This window comes from Primulina eburnea, chromosome 12, assembly GCF_022965805.1.
Source record: "Primulina eburnea isolate SZY01 chromosome 12, ASM2296580v1, whole genome shotgun sequence".
Classification (NCBI taxonomy): domain Eukaryota; kingdom Viridiplantae; phylum Streptophyta; class Magnoliopsida; order Lamiales; family Gesneriaceae; genus Primulina; species Primulina eburnea.
The window spans coordinates 33631130-33652276 of NC_133112.1; the positions used below are offsets into that span (position 1 = coordinate 33631130).

At 33.8% G+C, this 21147-nt stretch overlaps 3 protein-coding genes across 5 annotated transcripts; all 3 read right to left on the reverse strand.

Annotated features, from left to right (window-relative positions):
• Positions 1-1142: 1142 nt before the first annotated feature.
• Positions 1143-4793, reverse strand: LOC140807304 (AT-hook motif nuclear-localized protein 1-like). 2 transcript variants are annotated; one of them, XM_073164101.1, is made up of 6 exons: positions 4502-4793; positions 3961-4319; positions 2957-3024; positions 2381-2512; positions 2118-2279; positions 1143-1744 (listed from the first exon to the last, which is right to left on the reverse strand). In XM_073164101.1, exons 2-6 carry the CDS (start codon positions 4310-4312, stop codon positions 1454-1456), a joined length of 1005 nt encoding a protein of 334 aa, XP_073020202.1. In that variant the 5' UTR covers positions 4313-4319; positions 4502-4793; the 3' UTR covers positions 1143-1453. The 2 variants fall into 2 exon arrangements, with proteins under 2 accessions (XP_073020202.1, XP_073020203.1); XM_073164102.1 differs by having other exon boundaries at positions 4405-4793.
• Positions 4794-9815: 5022 nt separating this feature from the next.
• Positions 9816-14463, reverse strand: LOC140808216 (65-kDa microtubule-associated protein 3). 2 transcript variants are annotated; one of them, XM_073165285.1, is made up of 13 exons: positions 14300-14463; positions 13604-13691; positions 13281-13487; positions 12688-12939; positions 12398-12607; positions 12146-12301; positions 11821-11980; positions 11589-11734; positions 11420-11507; positions 11230-11303; positions 11073-11147; positions 10647-10950; positions 9816-10524 (listed from the first exon to the last, which is right to left on the reverse strand). In XM_073165285.1, exons 2-13 carry the CDS (start codon positions 13673-13675, stop codon positions 10082-10084), a joined length of 2187 nt encoding a protein of 728 aa, XP_073021386.1. In that variant the 5' UTR covers positions 13676-13691; positions 14300-14463; the 3' UTR covers positions 9816-10081. The 2 variants fall into 2 exon arrangements, with proteins under 2 accessions (XP_073021386.1, XP_073021385.1); XM_073165284.1 differs by having other exon boundaries at positions 11589-11740; positions 14300-14461.
• Positions 14464-18234: 3771 nt separating this feature from the next.
• Positions 18235-20214, reverse strand: LOC140807937 (putative pectinesterase/pectinesterase inhibitor 24). The gene is made up of 2 exons (XM_073164897.1): positions 19152-20214; positions 18235-18956 (listed from the first exon to the last, which is right to left on the reverse strand). Exons 1-2 carry the CDS (start codon positions 20176-20178, stop codon positions 18277-18279), a joined length of 1707 nt encoding a protein of 568 aa, XP_073020998.1. The 5' UTR covers positions 20179-20214; the 3' UTR covers positions 18235-18276.
• Between the last annotated feature and the right edge of the window lie 933 nt (positions 20215-21147).

Consider the following 21147-nt stretch of genomic DNA (forward strand, 5'->3'; position numbering starts at 1 on the left):
CAAATAGATTGTCTGGTTTATGTCTTGAAGCATAACTTTTCCATTTACAATTTTTTAACTACAAACAACGATAATCTTTTTGTTATCTTTTTTATACATAAATATGAGCATGTTGTCGCAATCAAATACTTTTTAATATATTCTCTATAGTCTGCATCACCCTTGAATGTTTATCCCTCACCACAAATACATTGAAACCAGGAATCTATGAAATTCATTACGAGGCATCTTGAAGCTCGTTATCACTTGTGGAATGTGTGCCATCTTTTTCGACCCTTGCCAATTTTATAACCATAAAGTCGTATTAAACATTCAAGAACCAAGTTAATAAAAGGAAAAAAAGATATACCAGAATTTTTAAATTAGCTTCATATAAATATGAGGATGAATCATATTAAGGATATTATAATCATCGTTCAAGGTCACGTACATCTTAGTATTATGTTATTATAGAGTTATAGATTGAAACTAATCTCCTCGTATTTTTTCCAAGATTAACATATATATATATATTCATCAAACTACAATCACTGAATATCGAAATCACAAATAGTTGTATATTGCATTTTCATGTACCCAAAAAACGCGAGGTTTGAAGATGTTCCAAGTCCAGATTCCATCATTCAGAAAATCCATTTAAAAAAAAACGAGCTTCGGTGTCGATACTGGAGAAGGATTTTGAACAACAATGTAGAAACTTGATGTGAGATGATTAATCTTGTTTCATCAATTCTAAGGATTTTGCTCAGAAAAACTTGATGGGAGGAAATGGTTCCTTCATTTGTGTATTACGAGGTTGAAATAAAGAATGGGTCAGGGGAATGGGAACATTTTTTGGGAAATTTACCAATAAAATAACCTTTTGGTTTATAATATATTTTCGGTTTTTATTCATAGTAACATTATTTGGGAAAATAAATATTTTACACTTACACAGTTGGTATTTTATTTTATTACACATAGTTGATAATTCTAAATGCACAATGACATCCAAAAATATTTATAAAAATATTCTTATATCAAAATATCAATCAAATCAAAAATAAATAACTAAAGTTGTGCTCTCCAAAACGAAACCCTTAAAAACAGCAAAATCCCACAATTCAATTCGATTTAGAGAGACAAGATTTGATCCTAGAGCATCCTTGTCAAATGGGATTTTTTTTAAAAAAATGATAAATTCCAACTAAAACTTAAAGCAATAATTCAGTTTCATGCATACAGCAATATTAATACCAAAGTTACACACCAGAAGAGAAATCAACAACTAAGCAGGAAAACTCCTATCCTAGTATCCCTTAACAATAACATTGTTTCAAGTCAATACATCATGCTCTACTACACTCTGCAATGACTACAAGTCATTTTTCTGTAACGGGTCAGAAGAAGTAAGCCTAAATATTCAATAAAACCACAGCTAAGATGAGATACAGCCACGATAAACACGTATCAGTCAGCAAGTTATTTCGTGGCTCTGCTCTCCAGAATCTTCGCCAAGTAATGAATCGTTGTTATCAATGTCTGTGATCTTGGAGCCTTGTATGGAGTTTATGGAAGACAAGTTGTTCCCTAGGAAGGAGACAGGGGATGTCAGATTTGGATTCAGCCCGTTGAAGGATACTTCATATCTTTCTTGGGACATAGGGTTGGTGGGGCTGGGGGCAAATGCTATGGTGTTCTCGCGATTTGGTTTCTTGGGTTTCTGCTCCAGCTGGTGCCCCGGAAGAAAGCTGCCGATTACAACCTGAAAAACGAACGAAAATGATTGCAACATAGTGATTCTTGAAAGAAAATGGTAACAAAGTACGAGGTTAATAATTCAACGTTCTTCAAAGTTCCCAGACACATGAAATTGTTCTAAGTTGAGCAGATCGAACATGTGACACTAAATCTTGAACATCCATTGCTGCTATGTTGATTGAAAATGGTTTCACATAAATAATACAGGCCAAGAATCATCTCCAGATTATATTTATGCAAAACAGAAACATTTTACATGATAAAAAGATTACTTATTTTTAAAAAATTTGAATATAAATGCTCATTTTAACATTCAATTACGACAACAGTAAGACTACACTCGTATAATTTACATATTGATAGAAAAATTCTCAAACCTGAATAGAGCCTGATGCTACTAACATGCCAGCCAGGCTTCCCCCCAATACACGGCCATCAGGACCTGCCAGAGAGACGCTCATCCCACCGGTTCTGCTTTTCGTGAATCCATTGTCATTTGGCGTAAACGAACCCGTCAGAGATAGTAATTCAAAATGCCCCTATGGATATCACAAAATCAAGATCCAAACCATAAGTAAATTCCTGCACGATTCTTGCGAGCTAACAATTTCATAAAAGTTCAACAAAACATTGCCCCTACCTCGTAGGTCATAGTACCGCCAGAAGAATCAGGTTGACGTAGGGTAACATTAGAGACAGCACCATTTGCAGCAAGAATGCAAATGGCTCTAGACCCTTGCTGAGAAAAGGATATTATCTTCATAGTAACATCCTGACACATAATCGAAAAGCTAAAAATTATTTTAAGCTATACTGGACATAAGTTAGGTATGGAATAAGGAAAAATAAAACACCCACGATCAATGAATTGGACTGTCGACTGCTTTCTGAGGTTTAACCATCGAATGTGGTTAATTTGAGAAAGCATTTAGTCAAGAATTTAGGATACGCCTTTCTTACGCAGGGTGAAATATCACAAGGCACACTGAAATCTCTCTCAGATAATAAAGTATAAAAATATAGAACGACTTTAAAAGTTTAAAAGTGAACTGTGATAAATTTCATTAGAACACATCAGAAAGTTTTACAACTGCACATGTAGAAATTAAGTTTTAAGAAATTCTATTGGATATCATGATTAGATAAGCAAAGGTTTATTTTGTTAGTAAAAAATCAATGTGAAGAGGACCAAGAGACTTGTTCTGATTACAAGTACCTCGCCAGCATTAACAGTGATGACATGGGGTGTAAAACCTCCACCAACGGAATAAGCCATCGCTGCCCCTGCAAAATATAAAAGAATAAAGGGAAAATCCTGTTAAATTTTAAATAATCATAAAGAGTAATCACACAAAAATTTTGCGATCAAATGCATTGATTTTTTATAATATTCCTGGAATTTTGATCCACCTTGCAATCCAAAATTTTTATGTGTTAATCGAACTAACATGCATTTCATAATACACAATAGCAGTTAAGTAGGATTCTTCCCCTTCAAAAAATTTTGTACTCCTCTGGAAGCCAATGTTACAGATGCAGATGGTTATTTCATCAATATGTACACACAAAAAAAGTGGTGACATACATTCTTGTTTACAAAATGCACAATTCTGCATACCATTGATAAATCACAAACAAACAATGAAAAGATAAATGTTCCAAGCTTTAACTGAGTAGCAGATAATGGTTGGTATCAATTGGTCAAAAACAAGCATGCCTGATCACATGTTCATTTTAGCAAATAACATTATCAGAGATGCCTCATTGTTGCGAATTACTTCACTGTCACGGTAAATCCTCCCGTCTTTCTAGAGTCGATGCACACATGTTACACCATACGATTCATATCCTCATCATTACTCGATCAAGTTCTTTATTCGTCCCTTGCTCTTTATGTACACTTCAATCATTGAGTATAAAGATAGATCAGAGTGCTGTCACATCAGCTCAAAAGACATCTCCAAAACATGGCTCATTCTCATAATTCACAGGGCCCTAGTCCAGAGCATCAATAAAACGCACTCCAACGTAGGTCCCACAAAATCCAAAAGGGAGTTGGACATCACTGTGGTGTAGGCAAGTGCAACCAACTTGTTCGGGCCGAGTAATTGATTTCCAAGAATCTGAGTTCTACATACCTTATGTAAAATGTAATAAAAACAATACCTATTCAAATCATGCAACTAAGTCAATGCAGAAAACACCAAACAGATTGATTACCTGGATTCCCCAATTCCAACTTATTTTTCTTCTTGAAAGAGTTCACTTTTCGGACCCCACTCTGTTTCCAGGCTGAAAAATCGCCGGAGAGCGGAATTGAAGCTGAAATTGGCATAGGTGACAGTGCCACGATAGAACCATCTGGTGCGTACTTTCTCGGCCTTCCTCTCTTCTTCATCCCCGTTGGTGGCGCCGCCACATTTTCCGGCGCTGCCTCCGAAAGAGGCTGAGCAGTCGATCCACAACCATATTGGCTAGTATTTTCCACCCTTGGCTTTATCATGTAGCTCTGGGGAGCTTCATCACCTTTCAGTGTAACCCCAAAGCCATTCAACCCTTCTTTTTCCTCCATTAATATACTAAGCAAACAGTAAGCAACGATATCCTTAAACCCTCAAAGATTCTTAAACCTTAACCTTACAAGTATAGAAATTTTTTTTTAACCTCACAACACTCTAGAGTAACTGAAAAAGCCACCTTTCAACAATAATTCTGGAAAAATAGAATCTTTCAAAGTAGAACAAGTTCGAATAGGAATTACCCAGAAAATTTTACAAAACCCCACTTCAGAAAATCTTGAAATCCAAGAATCAGGCTTAAATATTCCAAGATCACCCAAGTACAACCGAGCTCTGTTCCAAGAATACCTTGTACTACAAATTTCTTAAGTCACCTTGTCTCAATCTCTGCCATTGCAGAGCAAGGACAGAACAGCATAAATGAAATGGAAAAAATTCAGAAAATTGGATGATGTTAAAAAAAAAATTGTTCTTTTTTTCCTTTTATTTTTTGCCGTCTTGTAAAAATTAGGGTTTTGCAAGAAAAACTGGAGGAAGGAAAATAAAGTTGGAGAACATTAAATTTAAAATAATTATGAATTATTTAAATAATTGGAAATTAATTAGGTGGGTGGCAATATTTAAATTGCAAAATTCAAAGTATTAATTATGGTTAAGAAAATGGTTTCAAGTCCGGCTTTGAAAATTCAATTAAAGATTTTTAAAAATGACCAAACTATATCTAATCTAATTGAATATAAAAATAGGGAAAAGATGAATTCTTTCTTATTTAAAAATTTATATTAATTAATTGAGTAATGTTAGATGTATATCTTAGTGTATGTATACTTTGAAATTTATTTTTTTCATGGATAATTTTGTATTTGGTAAGAAAAAAATATAAATTAATGTAAATCGATGTTTAATATGTATATATAATATTTTTGTAATTATTTATTTAAAGCAGTAAAGTTAACGTTGTAGAATACCATATTTTTTAATATCTGACTCGTTCTTTGTCTTTTTAGGTGAGACAAAAATTCACAAGTCGTATTTTTTAGACATATATCTTATTTGAGTTATCTATTAAAAAATTATTACTTTTTATGCTAAGAGTATTACTTTTTATCGTGAATATCGATAAGGTTGGTCTGTTTTACAGATAAAGATTCGTGAGATTGTTTCACAAGAGACATATTCTTTAGGTAAAAAAAATAGTTGACTACTTAGAAAAACTACCTTGAATTTTGGGATGATTTACTATAGATACCAATATGTGCAATTTAATGTTATGATTACTGGAAATGAATATTTTCTTACCACTCAATTTAGAAAGACCAAACAAATTCATTTCTAGGAAGCCATACAAATAAGAAAAAAATGGAATGATAAATAAAAGAACAAGAAAATTAATATATATGATGGACACCTAATTGATTTCTTTTGCCACCTTCCGACACCTAAAGAAAATATAGGTTGTAAATTGTTCCTATCATGGTATGTCAAGTTAAATTTTGTATGTGCGCATAGACAAAATCACCCACCAACCTAATTAATTAGAAAATTCGGTTCAGTTTTATTAAGAAGTCCGGTTTTAGGAGGTGTATTGGTTTTAGATTTTTAATAGAAATCTCCTAAACTCACATACTCAATACAAACATTAAAATTTTCATTCTTTTCTCTTCCATTTATTTATACTTTTTAAAAACATATTTTTTTATTGCTAAAAATAATTTAAAATCAAAATTATTAATATTGTTCATTTTATTTTTTGAGTTCCAGTCACAAAATCTCATAAAATTTAAAATTTTATTTAGTAAGTTTTTTTTAATTTTTTTTTACACTACATAATCAAAAATTATAATATTTTATTGAATATAAATTGAAAATAATAATTATTTTTAATAAGTAAAATTTATTTTTTATTAATTATTATACAACATTTGATGTTTAATTATTTTCTATAATTTAGTTAATTTATATGTTAATTTTGATTATAACTCAAAATTGTTGTACATGATATTTTTCATTAGCTTTATAGAAAGAGTGAAATATTTGAAATAAATAAAAAATTATTAACATTTAATTGTTAGTTCAAATAAATTTTAAAAAATCACAATAATAAATTACAAAATCTATATGGTTTTATAAAAAATTTAATAAAAGTCATACAAAATAAATCCATAAGATTTTGTTAAATTCTTTAAAAATATGTGAGATTCTGCAAAAGTAAGAATTTCAAAGAAGCGTTCTTAACTTGGGGTAATTCTGAGATGTATGATCTCATGTGAAAATTCTTAGGGTGCGTGTGAGTGAGGACATAAACACGGTTGAAAGATGTTATAGTAGGGACAGTCGTCGAATCAGGGGCGTCACAATTGGTTTTCGAATTCTTCACGTTTTCTTCCAGGTTACGGGCTTGTTTTGAAGTTCTAATTTCGCTTTACGTAAATTAATATCGAGTACAATTCTTGTTCTATTCCATTTTGATATGATTATCGTACGTTTCATGTTTTGGCACTGTGAGTATTCAACTGGATATGAGTGAGAATCTCAATATGAGATATGTTTATGTTCATTATACGGTGAGATTGTAAACGTTATACGACCTCACCCCTTTAAAGAAGTAAAAATTAGAAACTGATATCAACAAAACATATAAAATTGAAGAATTTCATTACCTTGACAAAAATTTTGTCTATGGTTATGATGATGACATGTTATGAGAATCATGTTATGCATGATATTGTATGTGGTTATCGAAATTTATGTATATTTGTTATGTATGTGCTCGAACAAACCCTGCTTACTGAGTGACGACCATATCATTTACCCTTTACTCTACCCTCCCTAGATAAGTCAATAGAAAAAATAGAGGAAGAAGAATCAGACACTAGTTTTGGGGCTTGTAGTGGACACATGAAGAAGTTTAATTAAGTTTAGGTTCTTTTAAATTTTTAATTTAAGTTGTAAATGCTTCCGCATCTTTTTATCGTTTCAGAGTTACAGTTGTAAAACGATTCTATTTGATGATATTTATGATATAAACTGGTTTTGTGTTATACTATACTATGAGACTTGTTGTTTGACGAATATGATTGTTGAACAACGTCGATGTCGACGAACCTTGATCTCGGGACATGACAAGATATCTCCCTCTCACTCATAAACTTCACAAGATGCAGCGTGGTGAGATAAAACAGCTTTTGTTTCATCTCTTGAAGTTGACACCCACAAACTTTTTCGGATTTTCCCACATGCGTCGCGATAACAGTTGGTTGAACATGAGCAGTAAATGATGAAGCAATTTAGAATGCATATTACGAATCACTTTAAAATTGTTTGCACGGTAAGATATGAAAATCTGAAATTGTTGCCAAGTTTTTTTAAGATATGTTGCGATAAACTCTGTAACAAGTTTGAGACTGTAAATAAGTCGATACTATAGTTGGATTTTATCTCTTTAAGATGAATCTTCCACACACAAGTGGTGATGGAGTATGAAAATCATATCTCAAAGTACATCGATTTTCGTAGGATAACTCCAAATTACAAAACAAGATGAACACGAGATATTTTTCGAACTTTTTCAATAAGCCAAGCTTCTCCCCTTGGTTACGAAGAATGAAAATTATATGCAATAATATGTGTTGGATGAAAATATATGCCTTCCTGAGTTTTCGGCAGTCTGAAAAAATTCAGTTGGCCTTTTGCGTACAAGTGCCATTCGCGGCCTCGAGTCCGATCAGTGCGTTGAACCTCCCTCCCTCCCTCATCCTCAGTTGGCTTTCACATGATTTGACTTGAACTAAACATGCTTAAATACCAACTTTAAATAAATAATATCTTATTCAACTGAAATCGACTTTGAGCAAATTAATATTTTAAAATTTTGTACTCAAAACATAGATTTAAATTTTCAAGTCAACTTTCACTTTTATCTGACTAATAACACTAGATTAATTTTTCGAAGATTCTATTTACAACAAAAAATGACTGGGATATTTTTACAAGCGGAAAATCAATGCATTAATCCGTACATATTATAAATGTCAATTAAGCACAATTAATTCCTAAATAATAGCTGTTAATAGTATCCATGCCTTTGTAGTAGATGACATCTACAAGTGTACAATCAAATGACAGACTGAGTCTCATGTGAGACCGTCTCATAGATCATAACATGTGAGACGGATCAACTCTATTCATATTCACGATAAAAAATAATACTCGTACATAAAAAGTAATACTTTTTCATGGGTGACTCAAATAAGAGATCTGTCTCACAAATACGACCCGTAAGACCGTCTCACACAAGTTTTTGCCCAAATGGCATGGTGAAGATCTGAGCTTGGGATATGTATTTTGGGACAAAAAATTATGTGAGACAGTCTCACGGATCGTATTTTATGAGACGAGTCTTTTATTTGCGTCATCCATGAAAAAATATTACTTTTTATGCTAAGAAGTGTTGCTTTTTATTATGAATATCGGTAGGGTTGATCCGTCTCACAGATAAAGATTCGCGAAACCGTCTCACAAAAGAACTATTCGTATTTTGGATAGCTGTATTCATATTTTAATTAGATGATAATTTGATATCTCGAAACCTATTTTTTAAGATCTTATTTGAATATATGTTAAAGACCAAATTATCTTTCTATATTTTAGAATATCTCAATCAGACCCCTATATAACATGGAGCAGGTCTCATATGAGACCGTCTCACGGATCTCAATGTGTGAGACGGGTCAACCCTACCCATATTCACTATAAAAAGTAATACTCTTAGCATAAAAATCAATACTTTTTCATGGATTACCCAAATAAAGATTCGTCTCACAAAATATGATCCGTGAGACCGTCTCACACAAGTTTTTCCCTATAATATGATACATAAATTGATTAATAGCCAATTTTCATTTTTATTTTTAATATAAATTCTATTATAATTAATGTAATTAATCTTTTTAACAACAATAATAATTCATTATTAAATGTACATTATTATTAGCATTATTTTTATATTATAAATATGTTCATTAATAAATTTATATACAAATTATAATTTTAATTATTTAAATAATAACTATTATTATTATTATTATTATTATTATTATTATTATTATTATTATTATTATTATTATTATTATTATTATTATTATTACGTCTGGTAATATAATAGTACTTTTACAATTGTTTTTAAAAAGAATTTTATTATTACAATTATTAATTAATTATAACAATTTTTATATTATTATGTTCATAATAATTATTATTATATTAATCAAAATATAAACTATATATTATTTGTATATGTTAAAAGGAATTCGGTATAACAATATTTGTTATATCTTTATGGTAATATTATCATAACAGAAAGTAATATATATATATATATATATATATATATATATATATATATATATATAATTTTAAGTTTCATCGTCTTGTATTATCCAAACACTTTAACGACTTATTTTTAAAATAAGACTATACAACTTATAAAATTTATAAGATGTTTTAAATAAATTTAATCAAATATATATGAAACAATTTAACGAGACAATGCCAAAGCATAAATCATAGTGCATAAAATCATCATTACGTCTAAAACTACATGGCAACAAGCCGATGAACAAGTTCTGCGAGGTCATTCTACATTGCCTCTACTAGTCATTTAAAGATCGATTGCAAGGTGTGAAATAATCCAGCATTCTCATCCATGTTTTGTTGTTATAAGACTATTTACACAACAAGAAGAAAATTGAACAGGCATGTCTGGTCTCGATATCCAAGAACTAAACGAACACTGATTAATTCTAGTTATATCAAAAGATGTGCTAGGCTTGTATCACATTCATTTGACGTGATCTGGTCAACAGAAATCCAGCTCTCCTCTCCTCAAAAGAGTATTCGGTTTCTTCTTCAACTGACTTGGCCACAGATGGAGCGGGTGTTATGGCCATCTTCATTGGGACAGATATAGTTGAAGGTGTCGAAGGTACTGCTGCAGCAATCATCATTGTTTGGGGAGTTCTATTCTCTTCATCAGTGGTAGAAATCATTTTGGAAGGTGTACTAAACGGTGTGAGTATCTTCTGTGACATTACGTATTTTTTGTTCAGGTCTTCCATTGTATTTGTGGCGTTGAACTTTGAGGAATCCACGGAAGAAATAGGAGAAAATGGTTTTCGCATAATTGGCGACTGTATTTCATGAGCATTTGATGAGTTCAGGGAGTTCTTTTTTACTGGATGACAAGTTATTTCCATAGCCATCCTCCCTAAAATCAAGAAATGAAGAAAGATTAAAAAAGAAACAAGCAATTTTTTCCGTCCACGTCCACAAGTTAATTGTTTTCACCTTAAAATTGAAAACTAGAGGAGACAGCAGAGATGAAATTACCAGATACATCCAGAAACGAACCAGACGAGAGAGTTGAAAATCCATCATCCCTTGTTCGGTCTTGGTTTGTACGATTCATTCTTTTAGCATTACGTGTATTAGGAGTAGCTTTTGCAGAATGTGGCATATCATCAGGCTTTGGAGTCTGTAGCATATGTCCTCCAAGAGAGAGTCTCCTATTGCTTGCACCACCACATGACAATCGTGGAGCTTTCTTAACATTCTGGTTCTTCATAGGGCTTGGTTTTGAACCATAAAGAGCTTCTTGCTCCGTCAGCAACTGTCCCTGAAGTTTTTTCTGATCCTGATGTCAAATATGACACACAGAGACAAAAAAAGAGGTGAGTGGGCGTCCACACTGAGAACATAAGTTGCCGATTTATATGCAGAAAGCTATAGAGTTCAAGAAAGGAAAAAATATTATACTCTCTGTCTTCTGTGCTCGAGTTCTTTTTCCTGCCGTAAAAGTGTATACCCTTCAAGCATTGAAAGCAGAGGAACCTGGACATAAATATGAAAATGAAAGGCACTTGTTACTTCCAATTATTACAAGAGATGGTTAAACCTATAAGGTAGCTCTTACGCCATCATAAACAAAGTCAACTCCCTTTTCATTTTCCCATGCCATTGTTTTTGAAGCCAATGCATCCACCATCGCTGTTCCAGCAAGAAAGGATACAATTACAATGTCAAATTTAAATGTGCATGAGATACAGCAATTAATTAAGAATGTTGTAAAATGTTGGCCTCTCAATGTGATATACAAATCATACCTGGAAGTTTATTGACCAAGGCGCGAGCTCTTTCAGCTCGTTTCAGGGTAAGATGAGTACCTCTCCCAGCATTATAACGGTTATCATCCTGCATGGGGAAATGAAACATTAAACAACTGCATAGGTTCAAGTCAATCTGTGCCCAATTAAAAATATAAAAACAACCTACCCTATTATACTCCTCAAGCCAGCTCTCTTCCTCACATGCAGCCTTCCATTTCTCAACCTTTTCAAGAATTTCCTTCCTGCCAAGAGCCTCTTCTTTAACTCTAGCTATGTGAAGCTCAATTTGTTCAAGTACATAAGCAGCATCAACTGCTCCTACGTAGATAAAAATGAAAAATAGAAAGTTAGAATTAGAATTATTTTGCAAGAGAGAAATAACCAAGTTAGGTAACAACCAGATTCAATAGCATCTACGGCAATGTCCACTGTGCTATCTGATTCTACGATTAAATGTGTTTTCCTACAAATATCTTCTAGCTCTGCCTTCTTTTTCAAAACAAGCTCCTTCATTTTGCTCACTTTCAACTCTTCCAATCGAGAAACTTCTGTTTTGACCTGGCAAATAGATGATTAATGCTACATTTAGAGCCAGAGTCGTCTTATATCAAATGGAACTTTTAGAGCCAACTTCACATATTTAAACCTTAAAATACCAAGCAAAATGTAAAACATAAAGGAATTTTCATAACCAATGCACAACAAAAAATACATTTGACTCACATAAGTAATAAAGTCAGTAGAAAGCATGTCTGGCTCGGTTATCTCATCTTCTGAAGAAGCTACGTTGCACGTAGCTTTCCGAAATATCTGTTGCTCTTCAATGGGCGTGTCCATCAAATTCCAAAGCTCCAGAAGTGAAGTTGTAAGATCTTGCAACTACAGACATTGAGCAGTCAATAAATTCTGCCTCACGTTAAACATAAATAACGATTACTTAAAAGGGTAAAACAAACTATCATTAAATCAATAAACCTGCTGCATTCTGTGAATTTTGGTCTCTCGCAGTCTTTGTATAGCAATCCCCAACTGTTTTATTGTGTCACTGTTAATATTTTTTGAAGCTTCAGAATCCCCCAAACTTGGATGAATCTCATTGACTGTATGCTTGAAATCTAGGCCAAGGACTGAGCACAGTGAGTATAAACAATTCAGGTGGTCCATCACCAGCTTCAGGCGTCCATTCTGCAAGAAAAAATTTATATATCTCCAGAATCTTATAAAAAGATTATTTCAATAGATGATATGCAAGACATAGACTTAACCTTTTCTTCGTGAAGAACCTGCAGCTCTTTCTGCAATTCATCAAGCTTTCTTAAAGACAAATCAGTTTCATCCACTATAGTGTTAACAGAAGCAAATCCCACTGACCCATTGATTTCATTCTTAATACACTGTATCTTCTCCAGGACCTGTACAAATAGATTTTTGCGATCCAATTTCCTATTCCGCATCTCCTCTATCTGTGGAAGAATTGCTCTGAGCTCAGCCTTCAAATTTGCTGGGATGTGATCAGACTGCACAAAGAAAGACCAACAATAACAGTAATTCGAATTTTCCAGGTTTGAAATTCATTTAGTTTCATCTATGCTTCTCGAATGTAAACTTTCTAAAAGCACTTCTGATTTCTATTAGTATATGAGGCAATGTAGCTCGTGGTAAAATTTGATATATTTCATGCCCACATAGGAATTAGAAATCATAAAAGCTTTTGACAACCTCAACAGCTGTCAACTGTTGAGGCCAAGTAAAGATGTCGAAAAATCTAAGTCAATATTTTGTGCATTCAACAAAGAAAGGAGCGAGTATAATCAGAATTTAATAACACACAAGAGACTTGGTGATCTCAAAACCCAACCTGCCTAATGTGTACTGGCCGCTCTCCCATTGCCGAGCAGATGGCTGCAAGCTCTGCTTCGGCATCAGCAATATCTTTCCGCAGCTGAGCTCTGCCCCTGTTTGCTTGATCCACTTTCCTTCTGTAGGCCTCTAAACATTCTTGTTCAAGTTCAAGTAACAATCTATCCCTTTCAGCATCAGATTCCCCCACTTCATCCCATATTATCTGAAAGATTTGCCAACAAGTAAATATGGTTGAAATATTACAATGGCCCAGAGACAGTGCTATCTACAAAAAGACCATAATCAGATTATTCTATCTGAGAAGTTGCAAAATAAAACCTGCAGTTCATTTAGAAGAGAGCCACACGTTGTTCCCATTTGTGTCAGCCAGTTCCTTTCACCATTCAGCATTTTAAGGCAACTTTATCTGACCATCAAGACATTCAATAATAAGATAACAAGCACAATCCATCTCCTGTTATAACTAGTTAACCGTGTAAAAATTTTCAACTCCCGGAACCAAAATGACAGTGCAAATAAGTCCGATAGTTCAGTAATACATCGACAAACATTCCTTCAAGAAATAGCTGCAAGCAATTATGGCAATATCTGTTATCTGAAAATTATTTGGTTGCACTCAATTTCAAAGTTTCATAGCTTCGGTATCTTTATCAAACCTCCTGATGCAGACAAATAATACCAACAAGCAAGATGAGCAAAATCCAGCTGAAAACTGAACAAACAATAGTCACTTTAGAATTTTCAAAATACATAATGCTTAATATCACTAAATTTACAATAAAACAGTAACAAAATCCCAAATAATCAGCAAAGGACGAGACCCTTCATGATTTGGTTAGCAGACTTAGTTATATCCAAAACCAACTTAAACAGGTCACAATTATACCTGAGCAGATAAATTTCGAAAAAATTAACATTCCATTACAATTAATCAATTAAACCGACAAAAAAAAACATCAACTAATCTTCAGCAAAATTGCAAAAACAGCATCCAATTTAATATCAGGAACGAACCCAGATCCAATAATACAGCTCAAAATCAAAATCCAACAGCACGGGAATATTTGCTTGAGTATGATTTCCAGGACAGATTAAAAAGAAAATCGACCGTTGAATCGTAAGCAGGACTGTAGGACACAAATGATTTCAAATTGGAGTGAGTGAAGTGGGCAAACTGGAAAATTCAAATTTCAAACATTTTTGACTTCACCTGCCGTGACATTTAGTAGATGACAGGCGGGTAAGAATTTGCCACGTTGAAATAAAATCCACGAAGTTAGAGGACAGTGAATACGTTTAAAATCAAATGGGCTCGTGAAGTCATGAACAGATAGGGGTGTTCATCGGTCGATTCGGTTCGGTTTTCGGTTTTTTATTTCGGTTTTTTCGGTTTTCGGTTTTACAAATATATAATCCGATATCCGAACCATTTTTCTTCGGTTCGGTTCGGTTTCCTACCGAAATGGTTCGGTTATTTCGGTCGGTTATTTCGTTTTTGATATAATTTTTTAAATTAATAATATAAATATATTATAAAATATAATATGTTATTTTTTTAAATGATTTCTTAGTAAAATATTTAAATATAAAGTACAAATGAATTACATAAACAACAATCAACTAAGTATTATTCAAAATAATTCTTCATTCACTAATATCATCTCAATAAATAATATAAAATAAAAATAACATTATTAATTTAATTAAATTTCGGTTTTTTCGGTCGGTTCGGTTTTGACATTTATAATCCGAAACCGAACCAAATTAATTTCGGTTTTAACATTTATATCCGAATTATAAAATTCGGTTTTCGGTTCGATTTAGTGTTCGGTTTTTTCGGTTTGGATTTTCGGTTTTTTCGGTTTTATCCGAAATTTGAACACCCCTATGAACAGAAGCGTTGAGAGGGGATGTAAATGAAAATATTCGAGAACAATAGGACGAAAAATTTAAAGTTGATTTAGTTTCATTCGATTTCGAATTCGCTCGAAATATTCTAATATGTTCGTGATCTATTCAAATTATTATCAAAAAATAAATCACTAAATGTCGGCAATATGTGGCAGAATATATTTATTAAGGTTGGTGGCAAAAACGTTTATAAAATATGGGTTGACATATTTGACTAATAATTCAGACAGAAGACGGAAGACGCGTTTTACGGAAGACGCGTATCATATGGACAAGGAACTCTATATATAGAGCTCTCCCTTTCATTTTGAAATCATATCTTTTCGAGTTTTCTCTCATCATATATCATTTAAGTTCTTAGTTCTATATATTTGTGAGTTATTTGTTCTCATGTATTAAGAGAGTGCGTGTTCTCTTTGTAAACACAGTGAATAGTTGTACACTGTAAAATATTATAGTGAAATTCTTTTCATATTGCCCTTAGTTTTTATCCGGATTTTTCACGTAAATCTCGGTGTCTAATTTATTCTTTATTTTCATATTTATTATCTCAAATTGATGCATATGATACCAATACTAAATATTCAAAAAATTTATTTAATATATAATTATATTATATTAATAATATATTAAAATTCGAAAATTATCTAACAATATAATTTAGATTTATCAAAATTTTTCAGCTTCGTACTGCTATTGGGAAGTACTGCTTCATGAAAGCTTCAGGAATCTATGCCAAGTTATTGGTTCTTCTTTCAAAATGTGAGGATAAAATCGTTTTCCACCATTTTCTCGTCTTATCTTCAAAAAATTGAGTGACAATGCCCACCTTAAGTTTTTCTAGGACATCTAGCAGATAGAGATGAGTCTCTTTTTTTTTTTTTGAGCCCGTTTTAGCCAACTTTTGAGTCTGATTTGCTATCGAATATTGGGATTGGTTCTTACTCAAGGACTTAGAGTGGTACTTGATTCCGTTCGGTTGAGGTATTGGCGGTGGTGTTGGTTGGCATTCGAGTTTACTAACCTTTGAAGTGTTGTCGCCACAATAGTTGTAATGACCACTAGTCTTCTCAACTAAGACCAAATCTTGGTGGTGGTGGTGGTCCTCGGTTTCCACTCGTTTTCCCATCATCGTTGTTATTCGCATAACACGTATTTCAGTTATTCTTTGGTGTTCTTCATGTCATTTCCTTCAAAGACACAAGTTTGTAAAATGGCCGAAGAATAGATATTCGCAGGGACGGAGTCACCCCAAAGGCTAGGGTCGGCTCCATCACTGGATCAAAAAAAAATTTATTAGTAATTATAGTATATATGTAATTTTAGCTTACATTAAATTTTTATCTCGTCAATAAAATAATTATATTTACTAACTTAGCCCACTAAAATTATTTTCAACCCATTTAATCAAAAGAGAAATTACTCTATCAACAACTGTACTTTCATAAGCAAGGGCCTCGAGTTGAAAAAAGTTGTGAAGGATAGGATTTGAAATGAATTTCTGGTAAGAGATTTGAAAAATCTTGTGCGGGAGAGGGCCTCGATTGAGTTTGCACGAGGTGAAATGATTGTTTTTTTTTACTTAATTAGTTTATTCCATTTATTATGAAGAAAGATTCAAACTATGACTTTGGTTGATTTTGTAGTTATTTTTCAGCTTATGTAGTGATGAGTCATAGAAGAATAGATTTTTTGTATGTATAGAGCTTGAGATTAACTTCCGTATGGTATATATTTTTAGTAAATTTTCAGTTTTTCCGCTCCAACGCGAGTTTCGAGCAGAAAATTTCACCTGGGGCACTATGACGGGGAAAATCTTCCGCCCTAGCATGTCTGCCTCGCGGCTCCGGTGCATTTTCTTAAAGATTTGATTTGTCTTGTTTTAACACTATATGTTTTTATGGCAACAACTGAACGATCATTCTCAGCCGTGAAATTTCTTAAGACCTCACCCTGGAATAATATGAAAGAAGAGTTATTCACAGATTATATGATTATCTACCTTGAAAGAAAGTTTAGTGCAATGATATATACTGATTCAATAATCGATGAGTTTTATTCGATGAAAAACCGCAGAACAGTAGCTTATATCTAGTTAATGTCACTATTGTTTATCGAGTCATTCAGCCCTAGATCAAAAATTTTTCTGGCTACGTCGATGTACGTGATATAAAAAATATTGATATGTGTAGAAATTCAAAGTTCAATAAATGTTGAATGTTCCAATTTTAATAATTCATAGCGGAATGATTCAAATTTAATAATTTTACGTTGAATCCAGTATATAAAAAAATTGATTTCTTTATTGATTTCAAAAGAAAATTTATACGAATTTAATAATTTTACGTCGGGAGGATCTGCCGTTCTTTGGAGTGGGCATTGCTGGGAGAGATGCTGATGGTTTGGTTCTTTTTGCAGCCGGGAAATTTAAGCCAGGTCGTTTTGATTCACATATGGCAGAAGCTCGTGCGGTTCTTCAGGGTGTGAGCAGCCCTTCTACGTGGTCTCCCCATAAGAAACCGACTCCGTTTCTGTAGTGAATGCAATCTCGTCCATTGCTCCTCGAGCACCTGCTGCTCCAATCCCTGATTGAGGCCGGTGTGCCAGCTCGAGCATGGATTTGATAGCGATTCGATTGATTCTGAGATATGCTCGGTGGATGGGCATTTGACCTGATACCTCCACAACATACATGCATTGCATATCATATATCATTGTTTAGATATATGTGGTATATATGATGGTTGTTCTATACGGAGCTTTGCTTATACCTGCAGCTCCAATCCTTCACCAGGTTTCTAGCTTGCGGCAGCTTCGCCATGGAAATCTCATCCAGTTCTCGCCGAGATCAACAAATCATCTAGATGTACAACGTAATTATGTTTGGGACTTGGGAGGATCATCTCCCTTTTTGGTTTAGGTAACGATCGACCGCTTTGACGATTAGTATACATTTTGTTTATTTAGAGAAAAAAAAATTACAAATAATGAAAAATGGCTATAAAATTATATATGTGGAAGAAATAATCAAGAAACAATAACATGATAGCACAAAATTCATTAGATCGATTCGAAAAAATTTAAAGACCCGATTTATAAGTGACTCCGGTTGCCGGAATCCATTTGTCCCCTTGAATGAACGGCCCAACTGTAAACTTCTTAACCTGTCCTGCATTGAGATTCAGCTTCAAACCCTTCCAGTTAACCCTGTTCTTGGTCACAGCACCAGGCCCCGAGTTCTGAAACTCCGCATAATATATAGTGCTGGGTGCTGTTGTGCCAACCCAAGGCAACCACCCCTTGGGATCGATGAAGCTTCCGATCGAGTTTCCGGTGTAAACAGTGGTGGAGTAGTTCTTCCATGGCCGGCCCAAGTAACTGCTGACTCCGGCAAGGCTAGCAGCAGGTGTAATGTTGCAGTTCTGGATCGAGATACCGGTGTTCTGATTCGGGTCGAACTTGCCTTGGGCAGTTATCGTGTTCTGCTGGCCAGGGATGGGTTTCTTGGGCAGAATGCTGCAGTTTTGAATGACGACGGCCGAGTTTCCAAAGATGAAGTCCACGGTGCCATAGATATTGCATTGGCTGTAGAATTGGCGGTTGGAGTGGACGTAGAGTGTGTCTTGGAAGGCGTCCATGGTGCAGCGGTAGAAGATGGAGTAGTCCGCGGTGGACATGAGGGCCACTGCTTGATGTTTGGCCGGACCGGCGTTGTTGCGGAATCCCATATCTCTGGCCATGAATCCTTGTCCCATCACAGCTTACAAATTAAAGGACCACAAAAAAAAGTCATTAGTTTCTGTGTTGATCAATTATTTATTACATTGATCATCAAATGTTTCTTTGATTTATGATTATGAGATGTTACAGTGAGCGTATTGTACGTGTGAGTTTTGAATATATATTGAGTACTAATATATTCTCAGGAGGTTAATTTGGAGCTAAAAAAAATTACCAAAAGTTGCCGATTGAAAAGTGGGAGTGCCATCAAAAACATTAAGACTCCCGGAAACAATGGTAGCTTTCTCCCCATCACCAAACATCATCACATTCCATTTGGACTTCTCGACCTTCACATTCTCATAATAAACACCCTTTTTCACGTATATAACGTATCTATTCTTGCTTTTGTCAGGAACAGCTTCAAGTGCTGCCTTAATGGTCTTGTAGCGTCCCGACCCATCTTTAGCCACCACGGCGTCCGGCTTTATACTAGAACTCTTAGTTTGCAGCAGTCTCCTATCTCCGAAAGATAGCCATTCTGGTGCATCGTCAAGATTCATCAAACGACGTCTCCCGATCGATCCCATTGCAGCAATAGACTCAAATGAGCTAAAAATTGCAAGACTGTTGCTTGTGTACTCGTTTGAGTTCTTGAAGTTATCGTTCGTGAAGATCTTGACTTCGTTTGATGCATTCTCCAATTCATCCATGCATGTTTGCTGATAAGTTCCCGCAGAACTTAACCATGTTCGCAAGTCATCGAATGCTTCGAGCAGATTCGTGTTTTTCGTGGATATGGAGTTGTTGAGGTGATCTAGAGAGAGTGAGAACAGTTCTTCACAGGATTCTATAGCGGAGAGTGTAGAATTATCTGTGATATTGAACTTTTTGCTGACATTTTCGGCGAAATTCGTGGAGGCTTTGGCGAGTTCATCTATGGCCACTTGGACTGATAATCTGAAAAAATCTTGAGGCTTGAAATTGTGAGATTTCATCGATGGTACCATGCTGTTGTAACATGAATCAGGATACAACGTAAGGTTGCACATGGCCTTGATAGGTGACGAAAGCGATGTATCTTCGGCTCCGGAGTTCTTGTTGTTGGTTTCTGAAACTCCTACCACGGTTGCTACCACGACGGCGACAAGAACGATGGAAGACATCACAATGATTGTGATTCTTCTGCGCGTTTTCCTTCTCGCGACTAGCCTTTCTTGTTCGGCCTCGTCGAGCTTGTCATAAGTGTTGATGGGAACCATGGTAGGGAGAATATTCTATATAATTTTATGCTTTTGTTTTAGGGAAAATGTGGTTATGATGGAATATGGTGAAATGATCTTTACATATACATATATGGAAATGTGGTGCGTGCATTTCTTCTGTATGGCAAACGCGGATTGATTAACGTGGGAGGCATGAAGGCATTGACCAAGATTCTAAGTGCTGCTCATGTTTTGAGTTGTGAGCTTCTTCAGTACACATAAAATTAAATACCACTTCTAATAATTCACAAAATGGAAGTCAATATACAATTATATGATGGATAAAGTTTTCATTATGAATTATTAAATTTTTTTTATTATATATATATATATATATATATATATATATATATATATATATATATATATATATATATATATATATATATATATATATATATATATATAAATCACAAAAACGATGAAAAGTTGGCTTGCATGTTTCTTTAAAAAAGATTAAATTATTAAGATAGAAAAAAAGAAAATATCATATGTTTTATTGGACATAATGAGATATATATGAAGAAATTTGTTGAAATAATGAGATACAATTGTATAGAGATTTTAGATTTTTCATTTGGAAAATTTTGATTGAAGATATGACATATTTTTAGATGAGTCTATATATGTAAGAAGTTTGTTGAGAAGAAAAGATTATATTTGTTAACGTATAATTATGATCAAATGTATATCTGACTAAAAGTTATAGTTGTTAGTCAATGTGCAATTTGATTTTCTTATATTTGTTTTAGCACAAAGCTCTATATTAAACGATAATTGGACGTGAGCAGGGGCGTAGGACAACATGGGCAAAGCTGGGCTTATGCCCAGCAGATTTTTTTTATATTTTAAGTCTAGGTGTACATGTTTAAAGCCCACTTCATAAAAAAACTTAAAAAAATGCATTGAATTTTAAAGTCCATTGAGGATTTTAACTTTCTAAGGTTGAAAGTGAACATTGAGGAT

What these genes read in the sequence shown, in the direction of transcription:
- LOC140807304 (XM_073164101.1), bottom strand. Translation starts at nt 4,312, where the DNA reads ATGGAGGAAAAAGAAGGGTTGAATGGCTTTGGGGTTACACTGAAAGGT. An exon ending in GTTGGAATTGGGGAATCCAG is followed by an intron (nt 3,025 to 3,960) that starts GTAATCAATCTG and finishes TATATTTTGCAG; the next exon opens with GGGCAGCGATGGCTTATTCC. An exon ending in TAGCATCAGGCTCTATTCAG is followed by an intron (nt 1,745 to 2,117) that starts GTTTGAGAATTT and finishes TTCGTTTTTCAG; the next exon opens with GTTGTAATCGGCAGCTTTCT.
- LOC140808216 (XM_073165284.1), bottom strand. Translation starts at nt 13,675, where the DNA reads ATGCTGAATGGTGAAAGGAACTGGCTGACACAAATGGGAACAACGTGT. An exon ending in CTCTTCTAAATGAACTGCAG is followed by an intron (nt 13,488 to 13,603) that starts GTTTTATTTTGC and finishes CAAATCTTTCAG; the next exon opens with ATAATATGGGATGAAGTGGG. An exon ending in CGTAGATGCTATTGAATCTG is followed by an intron (nt 11,741 to 11,820) that starts GTTGTTACCTAA and finishes TTATCTACGTAG; the next exon opens with GAGCAGTTGATGCTGCTTAT.
- LOC140807937 (XM_073164897.1), bottom strand. Translation starts at nt 20,178, where the DNA reads ATGGTTCCCATCAACACTTATGACAAGCTCGACGAGGCCGAACAAGAA. An exon ending in TTTTCAATCGGCAACTTTTG is followed by an intron (nt 18,957 to 19,151) that starts GTAATTTTTTTT and finishes TTAATTTGTAAG; the next exon opens with CTGTGATGGGACAAGGATTC.